Source organism: Thamnophis elegans, chromosome 6 (genome assembly GCF_009769535.1).
Source record: "Thamnophis elegans isolate rThaEle1 chromosome 6, rThaEle1.pri, whole genome shotgun sequence".
NCBI classification, from domain to species: Eukaryota; Metazoa; Chordata; class Lepidosauria; order Squamata; family Colubridae; genus Thamnophis; species Thamnophis elegans.
The window spans coordinates 64,518,909-64,532,172 of record NC_045546.1 but is presented as its reverse complement, the minus strand read 5'-3'; the positions used below and the strand labels follow the sequence as shown (position 1 = coordinate 64,532,172).

Below are 13,264 nucleotides of genomic sequence, written 5' to 3'. Positions count from 1 at the left end.
CTTGGACACCTAGCCACAGCTTATCCTAAGAAGAGTAGGGGGCTGCGAGGTCTGAGACCTACCCCTCAGCTCCAGAACAATGTGTCCAGACACAGGCAGAGCCCGATCTGAGGGAAACTTTAGGTCGGGCGCAGGCCGAAACAGAGGTGGACGGGCCTCCATGGCACATGGTTTTAGCAGCACACATCCTCTTGTCGGGTAGTCCACAGGGAATTCCAGCCCATGCCTTGGTCAATTCTGGGGTACCACAAACTTTATGAATGCGGCGTTTACTACAGCGTATGATGTCCCTCTGTGTCCAGTGGACCCACCGATGCGGGTTGAGACTATTGACGACCGGTTGCTTCTGTCTGGGCCTATCAAGGCCGCCACACAACCTTTGCGCCTGATCCTCGGGGAGCACGAGGAGGCCATCCAATTTTACATGGCTTCGGGCCTGCATTTCCCCGTGGTCGTGGGCTTGGCTTGGCTGTGGACGCACGACCCTCAGATCTACTGGTCCCGTCCCTGCAATGCGTCGACCACATCCGGCAGGTCTGTGCAGCCCAGGTACCCGACTCGCCCAAGGTGGCAGTGCCACTGGGTTTAGTGGACTTCACGGATGTCTTCAGCGAGAAGGCAGATCAACTGCTGCTGCATCGGCCTTATGACTGTCCCATCGACCTGGTACCTGATGCGAAGCTCCCTACAGGTCGTCTGTACTCCATGTCTGAGCCGGAGTTGGCCGCATTGCGGGACTTTCTTGACAAGAAAGACTTTCTTGCGATGGAGCCAGGCAAGGTGGAGGCGTTGCGTAGTTGGCAACCTCCTTGATGCATGAAGGATGTGCAGAGACTCCTCGGGTTTGCCAACTACTACCGGACCTTCATCCCCAGCTTTGCTTTCTTGACCACGCCACTCACTTGGCTCCTGCAAAAGAAAGTGCCATTTCGCTGGGGACCCATGGAGCAGTAGCCGTTCGTGGCCCTGAAGCGCACTTTTACGAGGAAGCCGATCCTGAAACACCCTGATCCCCATCGTCCATTTGTAGTGGAGGTGGACGCGTCTGACATTGCTGTGGGGTCAGTGTTACTGCAGGCTCACGCCCCTGATGGTACCCTTTTCCCTTGCATTTACTACTCTCGGAAACTCAATCCTTCCAAGCACAATTACATCTGGGAGAAGGAGTTGTTGGCTATCAAGGTGGCATTCGAGGCCTGGAGGCATCACCTGGAGGGAGCCAGGCATCAGGTCGAGGTCCGAATGGATCATCGGAATGTAGAGTTTTTGACCACAGCGCGTAAGCTGAACCAACACCAGATCCGGTGGTCTCTGTTCTTTGCCTAGTTCAATTTTAAAGTGATGTACATCCCTAGTGCGCTGAATCAAAGGGCAGATGTCCAATCTAGGAAACCAGAGTACTCTGACCCTACAGACTCACTTCCACCCCGGACTGTTCTACCCGTTGAATCCTTTGCTGCAGTTCATGAACCCGTGGACTTGCGGTCTCTGATACGGGATGTGCAGCAGGGCGACGAGTGGGTGGAGCAACAGAGGGCAGAGGTAGGGCCGGCTTCTCCCTTTGACGATGACCTTTTGAGGTATCGGGACTGGCTCTATGTGCCCGCAGGGCTCCTCTGTGGACTGGTTCTCTCCCAAGTTTCCAAGTTTCAAGTTTAATAAAATTTGTATGCTGCCCACTCCCATTGGGACTCTGGGCGGCTCACAACAAGACAAAGAAACATTTAAAATTTAAAAATAGAAAATACAATATTAAAATTCCACATCATCCATTCCATCTAAGCGGGGCTGGATATCAATCAACAGCCCCAGGCCGGCCGGAACAGCCAGGTCTTGACGGCTTTATGGAAGGCCGGGAGAGTGGTAAGGGTCTGGATCTCTGTGGGTAGATGGTTCCACAGGGCTGGCACAGCAACAGAGAAGGCCCTCCCCCGGGGAGCCGCCAGCCAGCATTGTCTGGTTGACGGTACCCGGAGGAGGCCCAACCTGTGCGATCTTGTTGGTTGTTGGGAGGTAAGTGGCAGGAGGCGGTCTCTCAGGTAGCCAGGTCCTAAACCATGTAGGGCTTTAAAAGTAACGACTAGCACCTTGAAGCACGTCCGGAAACCAGTGGGGAGCCAGTGCAGCTTGCGGAGGATAGGTGTAACGTGGGTGTATCTAGATACACCCCATATCACTCACGCGGCTGTGTTCTGGACCAGCTGTAGTCTTCAAACACTCTTCAGGGGCAGCCCCATGTAGAGCGCGTCACAGTAATCCAGTCTTGAGGTGACGAGGGCATGAGTGACTATTCGAAGTGCCTCCCGGTCCAGGTAGGGCCACAACTGTTGCACCAGGCGAACCTGGGTGAAGGCCCCCCTGGTCACAGCCGACAGATGGTGATCTAATGTCAGCTGTGGATCCAGGAGGACACCCAAATTGAGGGCCCTCTCTGAGGGGTGTATAATTTCACCCCCCAATCTAAGAGGTGGAATGTCTGGACTAACCTTGGGAGGCAACATCAATAGCCACTTGGTCTTGTCTGGATTGAGTGCAAGCTTGTTCGCTCCCATCCAGATCCTGACAGCCTCCAGGCACTGGCACATCACTTCCACTACTTCGCTGAATTGGCACGGGGCGGACAGATACAATTGAGTATCATCCGCATATTGATGGTATTTGATCCCGTGCCGGTGTATGATCTCACCCAGCGGCTTCATGTAGATGTTAAATAGGAGGGGGGACAGGACCGAACCCTGCAGCATCCCATATTTGAGGGGCCTAGGGGTCGACCTCTGTCCTCCAACAAACACCGACTGTGACCTGTCCGAGAGGTAGGAGGAGAACCATCTTAGAACGGTGCCTCCCAATCCCACCTCCTGTAACCGTCACAGAAGGATACCATGGTCGATGGTATCGAAGGCCGCTGAGAGGTCAAGGAGCACTAGGATAGAAGAATGACCTCTATCCCTGGCCCACCAGAGATCATCGATCAGCGCGACCAGTTTCTGTGCCGTAACCAGGTCTGAAACCCGACTGAAAGGGATCTAGATAATCTGCTTCATCCAAGGTTCATCGGAGGTGAAAGGCCACCACCTTCTCAACAACCTTCCCTACAAATAGGAGGTTGGAGACTGGGCAATAGTTGTTTAAAATGTCTGGATCCAGGGATGGTTTCTTAAGGAGGGGTCTCACCACCGCATCCTTTAGAGGATGCAGGAAGGTTCCCTCCAGAAGAGAGGTGTTAACAATCCTCTGGAGCCAGCCACATGTCATCTCCCTGCTGGTCGAGACCAGCCAGGAGGGACACAGGTCCAGTAAACAGGTAGAGGCACTCACCGCTCCCATGGCCTTGTCCACTTCCTCAGGAGTGACAAGTTGAAACTCGCTCCATAAAATCCGATCAGGACCTTCCCCCGGCGCCTCGGCTGGTACCATCCAAGTGGAGTCCAGGTCCATCCGGATCTGAGCGATTTTATTTGACAGAAACTGAACAAATTCCTCAGCTCTAACCTGTCAGGGTTCATCCGCATCCCTCCCTTTCAAGAGGGAGTGGGAAATCCTAAACAGGGTGGCTGGGTGAGATTCTGTGGATGCAATAAGAGCGGAAAAATGTGCACATTTTGCTGCCCATATCGCCACTAGATAAGTTCTAATAAAGGCTCTTAATTGTCTTCGATCGGATTCGGAGTTACTAGCCCTCCAGCGTCGCTCTAGGCATCTCTTTTGGTGCTTCATCTCCTGGAGTTCCTCGGTGAACCAAGGAGCCCTCCTGGACCCACTGCCGTGGAGAGGCCGTAAAAGCGCAATCTGGTTTAGAGCCTCCGCCGCTGCTGTATTCCAAGCAGCGACCAAGGACTCCGCCCGACTGTGGGCCAAGTGCCATCTGAAATCCCATAGGATCCATCAGGCGCCTGGGGCGGAACCACCTAATCGGTTCCCCCTCCCTACAGTGGGGAATTGGTTTGCGAAAGTCGAGCCTCAGTAGGAAGTGATCTGACCAGGACAAGGGCAAGATCTTAATGCCCTTCAAATCTAGATCACGTCTCCACTGCTCCGAGAGAAACACGAGGTCGAGTGTGTGCCCCGTTGAATGAGTCTGACCCTGAATTACCTGGGTCAAGTCCATGGCTGTCATGGAAGCCATGAACTCCTGTGCTCCATCAGAGCGTTCACCAAGCGACGGCAGGTTGAAATCCCCCAGCACTATAAGCCTGGGGAACTCAACCGCCAGCTCGGCTACTGACTCGAGGAGCACAGGCAGGGCTGTTGTAACGCTGTTGGGAAGTAGGTACATTAGCAACAAACCCATTTGACCCCCAAGGTCCAACTTCACCAGAAGGGACTCACACCCGACAATCTCCGGAGCAGGGATCCTACTAGTGACTCTCGGATGATGACTGCCACTCCCCCACCCCTTCACTGTGTCACGGCTGATGTAGCACCCGAAACCCTTCTGGGCACATTTCAGTGAGGGGGACTCCTCCCTCATGGCCCAGCCAGGTCTCAGTATTACATGCCAGGTCTGCCCCCTCGTCTAGTATTAGATCCCTGATGAGGGGAGCTTTGTGAACTAAAGACCTGGCATTTAGCAACAGCAGCCTGAGACCAGGGCCCTGACATCTCTCGCCATCTGGTCCTGGAGTGGAGCTAACAGGGCTGGAAGGAGGGATCGCTGTGATGTAGCGAACCCTCCTTCCCCGGTAATGGCTAGCCCTGTAACTCCCGTCAAACCTGCCTCTCCCAACTATGACCGGGATGCACCGGCCCATCCCTGCACCCGTAGACCCCTCTTCCCCTCCCGTAGCCTCCGTTCTTCCCAGCAGGACGTTTCTGCCATGCATTCTGGGATGAGATGTGTAAAATTAAATATGTCTTGTATTCCCTTTCAAATAGCCAACAAAATATTTCTGGTTTTAAATCCATATCTTGCTTTACCATTGCTTCTAATCACTAACTATTGAATAGCTACTTGGACCAACCTAAGTACTGAACCTAATTCATATATTCCTGTTTTTTTTTAACTAAGAACCAAATTTCAGAAAAAGAAATCTGTATTGCTCTGTGAATCTACCTATGACATTCATTCTTGATGTAACATCTTGGATGAAAGACTATATCTTTCCTGTTTGTTTATATCTTTCCTGTTTGTTGGGGGACATCCTTCCTGAAAAGACTGTACATTGTTGAGTGAAAGTAGAGGTCCCTTCGGTTACCTGTAGTCCTCAGCTTACAACCACAATTGAGTCCAATATTGTTTTATTTCTTTTGTAGTTAGTATTATTTAACAGAATGAAAAAGAGGCAACAGAGTATGACCACTTTCTTCTCCAAAAAACCAAAAGCTGGGGAATCAGCTGATCCACAACAATCACCAGCACCAACACCAGCATCACAAGCACCAGCACCACAAGCACCAGCAAAACAAGCAACACCACCACCACCACCACCACCACCACACCAACAGCAGCAGCAACACAACCACTTCCACCACTTGAGGTCGGAGAAAGCAGCAAGTCCATCTCCTCCACTGAAGTTCCACAACTTCCTGACTGCTGGAATTTGCAGCAATACAACACTTCAAGGACAAGTATGATGGACTGGCAGTATCCGGCAAGAAGTTAGGTTGTGAGTACTGTGCAAAACCCATGTTCTCATTAGAGAAAGGTATTCATGTTTCTAGAGAGTAGAAACATTTCCAGGTTGTGCCAGCAGGGAAAACTAAGGAGACAGAACAAGCATTGCTCAGAAAAAAATTAAAGGAACATTTTCAATCAAAATCACACCTTATTTGCTTGGAGAACAGTAAGCAACGGGAGCAGGATGCTTTAACCAAATCCGTAGATAAGTCAACTGACAAACATTTATCCAATACTTTCAAAAATATTTTCTATTGTTTACGATCTGGCGCAAAGATGTAATCCATTCTCAGACATTGAAGCACAGGTAGATTTGCCAACTATGGTTGGAGTGGATGTGGGAGTTGGCTTGCATTTACAGAGATCCACAGTGAAAATAGTTGAATTCATTGCAAATGAAATCCAAACCACCATGTTTTCCAGGATTATTGCAAAGAATCTAAAGGTGTGCCTAATAATCGATGAAACCTCAATACTTTAAATGAAAGCAGTGCTGATAGTTTTTGTTAGAGTTGAGGATCCAGAATGCCCAGCAATCATTTTTGTTGAGCTTTTGGAATCAGAGAAACAAGATGCGGAAACCATATGTTCTGCAGCGATGGGAAGCTTGCGTAAAGTTGGGTTTACCACCAAATATCTCCAGAAGAATTTAATCACTTTCTGCTCCAATGGTGCCAACGTTATGCTTGGAAGAAAATCTGGAGTCAGCACCAGAATAGCTCAAGACTTCCCAAACATCATAATCTGGCACTGCTTGAACCACTGCCTCCAACTTGTGCTGGATGATGCAATAAGAGAAATAAAGCAATTCAACCACTTCAAGATCTTCCTTGATAAAATACACACCACCTTCCACAAATCCTACAAGAGCCAGAATGACCTTTTCCAAATCTCTGAACAATTGGACATTGAAATTGTGAACATTGGCAGAGTTTTGGAACCAAGATGGGTTGCCTGAAGGGCAACCATGGTTGTGTGGCGTGCTTATCCAGCACTACATCCATTTTTTTCTGGACAATGAAAGATTCCCAGGCATGGCTTCCCATTTTGAAATTCTAAATTTTTTGAAGGATTTGGCCCTCATGATAGATATTCTAAATGAGATTTCTCATCTGTCAAATGCCCTGCAGGGGAGAGACATAGATATCATCAAGGCCAAAAAGTATTGTGAACAATCAAAGCTTTTGAAATGCTTGGACAGAGAAAGGGCACATATGAAAACAACATTGATGCAATGCTAAAAACACGCCTTCAAAAACATCAATTTAGCTGCAAATCAACATTTGTTGCCCTTCCTCGTGACAAGATTCTGTCAAGCATCACCACCAATTTGAACAAAAGGCTGATGGATTGTGACCATCTAAAAACAAGTAGCCAATTGCCAGCCGCAAACAAGTTACACTTTATCACATATTTGGAGCCAGATTACTGGAACATTGAAGATGTAGTCATTCCATGGGCTGAGGCAGAGGCAGCATTGTTTGAATTAGGTGAAATTTCTAATTAAGAAATTAATTTGAACGACTACAGAGATTTTTTGGAAAATGTGCTAAAAAATCCAAACAAGTACAAAATTCCTGACGATATCAGAAAAGCTAGAGATATTGTCAGGACAATTGCTGTTAGTTCAGCAGAGGCGGAAAGGGGGTTCTAAAAAATGAACCTCATATGTTCAGAGCAAAGAACCTGCCTAATTGTTCCAAACATAAGTAAACTGATGGTGATAAATGTTGTTGGCCTGCCTGTTGAGAGATGGGATCCAATTCATGCAGTGAAAAAGTGGCTCAGAGCACCCCACCACATGGCTGATGATCAATGAATAAAGACCAAGAAAGCTGCAACTGAGGAGTCTGGAAACCTAAGAACAATATGGAAATATCAACAACCAGAAAACCAATAACACAAGTAAGTACTTGAGTGTATCTCTTTCATTGTGTTATTCTTATGTAAGCTATAAGTGTATGCAATTAAAGTTCTCCTTTTTGTGTCTCTTCTTTGTGCAGGTTATAGGAGCAAGGTGGTAAGGTGGTGGTGTGCAGAAGACCAGCAAGGCAGTAATCTTCCCTCGGTAAGTAGCTGTCTTTATTGCTGGATGTTCTGGGTTCATCCTTAATATAGTTAGTACAAGTGATTAAAGTCCTCCTTTCTGTGTCTCTTCTTTGTGTAGGTTATTGGAGCAAGGTGGTGAGATGGTGGTGTGCAGAAGATCGGCAAGGCAGTATTCTTCCCTCTGTAAATAGCTGTCTTTATTGTTTTGTGTGCTGGTTTCATCCTAATGCAATGCATGCGATTAAACTCCTCCTTTCTGTGTCTCTTCTTTGTGCAGGTTATTGGCGCAAGGTGGTGAGATGGTGGTGCAGAAGACGGAGAAAAGGACAGTAATCTTCCTTTTCTATTATTTTGTGTGCTTGTTTCATCCTAATGCAGTGCATGCGATTAAAGTCTTCCTTTCTATATCTCTTCTTTGGGCAGGTTATTGGAGCAAGGTGGTGAGGTGGTGGTGCAGAAGACGGAGAAAAGGACAGTAATCTTACTTTTCTATTATTTTGTGTGCTTGTTTCATCCTAATACAGTGCATGCAATTAAAATCCTCCTTTCTGTGTTTCTTCTTTGTGCAGGTGGTGAGGAGGTGTTGTGCAGAAGACTGGCAAGGCAGTAATCTTCCCTCTGTAAGTAGCTGTCTTTATTGTTTTGTGTGCTGGTTTCATCCTAATGCAGTGCATGCAATGGAAGAGTTCATTTCTGTGTCTCTTCTTTGTGCAGGCCAGTCATTGGAGTCAGTGATACTGAAGACTGGCAAGGACAGTCATCTTCCTTCTGTAAGTAGCTTTTTTATTATTTTGTGTACTTATTTTAATCTTACTGAAGTTTATCCATGGGGCAAAGAATTCAGTGACATTGTCTTGGCCACTCCCACCTGGTCACATGGCTGGCAAGCCACTCCTACCCGGTCACATGGGAGGCAAGCCACTCCCACCCAGTCACCTGGGCGGCAAGCCACTCCCACCCGGTCACATGGGTGGCAAGCCACTCCCACCCAGTCACATGGGCAGCAAGCCACTCCCACAAAGCAGGCCACACGTACAGAAGAGGTTCCAAAAATTTTTGAAACCCACCACTGCTCATAGGGGTAAGAAGGATTTTTTTGAAAAAATCTGTGTATATGTATGTGTGTGTATACACACAAACACATAACTACACTTTTAAAATACACTTTAATAAACAGCACAAATAATAATTGAAATATATTCATTTAAAACCAAATCACTGAAATACAAGTTATGTTCTTTAAAAAGTAAATGCAAACTAAAAACAACCAATTTAATTCAATTTAAAAAGCATAACCAAACCCCCTCAAAATAATGTCATAGTATGGTCAGAATTAATAATTTTAATATTATTATTACTAAATTCCCACAAATCAATTTTAAGCAACACAAGAAGCATACAGAATCATATTGTTCAATCTTATCTCTCTGCTAATTAACATTTTAGAAGCACTGCTGACAGATTGTATTGAGTCCAAGCAAAAATAATCATTAACTTCTTTTGCAATGTAATACTTAAAATCCCAGCTACAGTTATTTAGTCAACTTGGAAAGCAAAAAGTTTCATTATATAGAAATTCAAGTTTATTTTTATCCAACATTTATCTTTACATGACAAGTTGGCAGCCATTGTTTTTATTTCTAAGAATGCCTATGAGGATTATATAGGATCTCTCTCTGTGTCACTCTTCCCCCTTCTTCTCCCTTCTTTCTTTGTATCTATCTATCTATCTATCTATCTATCTATCTATCTATCTATCTATCTATCTATCTATATCTATCATCTATCTATCTATCTATCTATCTATCTATCTATCTATCATCTATCTATCTATCTATCTATCTATCTATCTATCTATCTATCTCTTTCTCTGTATCTCTCTGTCTCTTTCTCTCCATCTTTCCCCCTTCTCTCTGCATCTCTGTGTCTCTCTATGCCTCTCTCTCTTCCTCTCCCTCTCTCTCTGTCTCTCTCTGGCTGGCTGTGGTTGCAAGAGAAGAAGGAGGGAGAGGCTCACCCGAAGAAAAGCCTCCACCACAGCTCATGCTCAGTCAGCCTGGATTTCCAAAAAGTTGCCAAGAAGAAAGAAAAGGAGTAGCAAAGAGCCCCAAGGAGAACTTGCCAGGTTGGCCCAGCCTCGGCTTTCTGAGAGAGAGAGAAGACACACACACACACACACACACACACACACACACACACACACAGAGAGAGAGAGAGAGAGAGAGAGAGAGAGAGAGAGAGAGAGAGAGAGAGAGACAGAGACAGAGACAGAGACAGAGACAGAGACAGAGACAGAGACAGAGACAGAGACAGAGACAGAGACAGAGACAGAGAGCGGGTGACTGGCTGATTGGTGAATGTCATTGGCAAGGGCACTGGCTTTCTTTGAGCCTGACCCCCAGGGCCAGCCCCCTTTTCCCACTGCCTTGAACTTGAACGTCTTTACTCTTCCAGTGGAGCTGTGCCACTGCCTGCTTTCATTGAAAAACGTCTTCTGGGTGGCAAAAGTCCCCTGTACAAGTTTTAAATCTGTGCTGGGCGTTGTGGGCCCATCCCCTTTCTGTCATCCCATCATCCCAGATCCCATTCCCAGCACACCAGCCCTAATGTTAGCAAAGCCCGCATCAATTGTGGCTGGGTTGGGCCAGCATCTTGGGGCGGAGAGCAGGTTGCATGTCTTTCCAAATGGCCAAGGCATGCCCAGCACCAACAAGAACCAGAAGAAGCTCCAGAGAATCATCCCCAGCCCCAGCCCCTGCCATTGCCTTTAACTTCTCAGACCAGGCAAGGAGTGACTGGGAGGGAAGGGCAAGGGGCAGGGGCAGTCAGTGGTGGGATCACCTGACAGGGAGCCACAGCAAAGGACCACAAGTTGCAAACATCCCTGCTAGTCGTTCCCGAATCTAGGGTGAGGTGTTCTTCACCGTTTCAAAGCCGAAGAGCCAGCACTGTCCAAAGACATCTCTGTGGTCATGTGGCTGGCATGGCTAAATGCCGAAGACACATGGAATGCTGTTACCTTCCCACCAAAGGTGGTCCCTATTTTTCTACTTGCATTTTTATCTGTTTTCGAACTGCTAGGTTGGCAGAAGCTGGGACAAGTAACTGGATCTCACTCCGATATGCGGTGGTAGGGATTCGAACCACCGAACTGCCAACCTTTCTGATTGACAAGCTCAGCATCTTAGCCAATGAGCCACTGTGTCCCCTCGACTTTAGGTGACTCTAATAACTGGCATTTTGAAGTAAAGTAAGTTTGATGCTGGTTTATTCTTTACAATAAACATTGTATAATGCATAAATACATTATGACATAATAGAGCCCTAGTTCTACTTATCATTAAATTTGATAACCAATTTCTGTAGGTGATGTACAATCAGCATTTTTGAATCAAAGCCCAAATCAATTCCAAATAAACAAAAATTATATTTTGTTTTGCATATATACTGCACTTGTACAGAAGAAAAATGAGAAGAAGATAGAAAAATGAGTAAAAGTTATGATTAGCTGCAGGACCATTGATTTTTTGTTACATAGCTAAATATATAAATGACCTTCCAAACTCATTTTGGTTCTGAGCTATTTGTTGACAATAATTAGTATCAGCACTTACTTGTTTGTAGCTGCTTTTCTCTAGCTTTCAAATCATTGTACACTTGAGCGAAATGATTACTAAAGGCAACAAGATCTGCTTCCAAAAACACTGGGCACTGCTGGTTCTGTTTTAGTGCTTTGCCTTGTACCTTCAGTTTTTCTATCTGAGGTTGAATGCTTGAAAAGCGGACCACTTCATCCTGCCAAAAAGTAATTTTAAAAGGAATGTCAGTATGGTAATATTGGAGAAATAAATTGTCTTTAAGAAGACAATTCTGCTATTCAAGCTGCCATTTCAATCATAAATTTGTATGATTTTTATTTAATAGCAATACTGTAGTCAATATTTGTTTTATATAGGTACATTACTTATATTAACTTCTAATACTGATCAGTTGCAAAACTGGATATACGCTTGTATATTGGGCTTCGAAATCCATGTAGTTCTTTCATTATACATTAGATAATTGAAGTGCTCTTTTATAATTGGAATGCTATTCTTACATGAATTTTCTTAGAATTCATTAATGATAGGTAATAGACTGCACACATAGGTAAAGGTATATATTACTTATTTATAATAGAACTAGCTGTACCCGGCCATGCATTGCTGTGGTCCAGTCTGGGCGTAGTGGGGTGGCAGGCAGGTGCTGCCATTGGTCAGGACTCGGGGCTGCTGAGCTGGGCGAAGTTGGTTGGGGGAGACAGCGCCGGGGCTGTCAGCCTCGTGGAAGTTGTTGAGCATCTCCTCGGAGGAGCTGTGCTCAGGCTCCTCCAAATCGGTGGCCCGGGAGAGTTAGACACCCAGGATGTCGCAGGAGGAGAAGTCCTCGGTGTGCCGCCTCATGGGGCACCCAGGGGCCGGGCTGCACCTCAGGCTGACACTGCTGACACTGCTGACACTGCCCCATCAGAGCCGCCTTGGCAAGGCCATAGCTGGCTCACTGTGAGGGGGGGTGGAGAGTGCACGCGGCCGGCCTGAGGAGATGCCCCGCCTCCGCCTCCTCTGGAGCTCCGCTGGGCTGGCCAGGGGTAGGCTGGCTTAAGGGCGGGGGGAGGCAGTCAAGGGATGGTGCAGGTGGTGCCCCACCACAGACAGCAAAGGCCCAGTGGGAGGGGAGGGGGAGGCCAAAGGGCTTCGGCTCCCCTTGGCAGTAATGTCTGAAGCTTGTCAGAGGAGAGGCGGAAAGGGGAAAGGGTGCGGCCGCAGCCGATGAGATCAGATGAGATTTGGAGTTGCCAATTGTGTGACCATTCTGACACACAGAGCATTTGTTAGATAATGTGCTGTCCTACACATTGGCAACAAAAATCAGAACACTAAATACAAGCTGGGCGGATACAACCTCGTAGACAACCTTCACTCTGTCAAGGACCTAGGAGTACTAATCTCAAATGATCTAAGCCCCAGAGCTCATTGTAACACGATTCTTGTTGGATTTGGTTGGTAATAAAAGATCATTATTTCTTTGTTTTTGATCTTTGTATATTTGCAGCTTTTTCCCCCAATAGTCCTAAGTCCCCAATCTTTCTGGAATTGCAGACTGGCAGCAACAGTGTGTGTGTGTGGGGGGGGGGGGTCATGCATGCATATGCACAAATGTAGCTTCACAAGCTAACACGCTCACCCACTGCTTTCATGGGCCAGTTCCCAATAGCCCATGGCCTGGGGTTGAGGACACTTGCTATAGCACTAGGTATTAGGGACTTTAATACCTAGTGTGATCCTTCTTGACTTGAGCAATGATTGATTCAGTATGGGTTTCTGTAAATTATGTCCTAATATATTGTACAGAAAAAACACTATTCATCTGGCTCCTCTAATGGGACCTGCCCAGACCTGAATCTCTGACCCAGCTCTCATCTCTTCAGAGTACACATCCCACAACCATGCAAAGTTTCTGTTTCCATGAATTGTATTCCAGCTTCCAACTTGTTCAGTTCTGTCTATAAACTTCTCAATTGAAGACAATTACAGATCTGTCATCTGCAATTATTGAATT

The 13,264-nt window shown here is 46.6% G+C and overlaps 1 protein-coding gene across 1 annotated transcript in view; it reads right to left on the bottom strand.

Annotated features, from left to right (window-relative positions):
• Positions 1-13,264, bottom strand: part of DMD (dystrophin) — a 1,161,901-nt gene that overhangs the window by 877,136 nt on the left and 271,501 nt on the right. Inside the window, 1 exon segment of the mRNA XM_032219839.1 lies at positions 11,281-11,461. Coding sequence (XP_032075730.1) covers positions 11,281-11,461 — 181 coding nt within the window.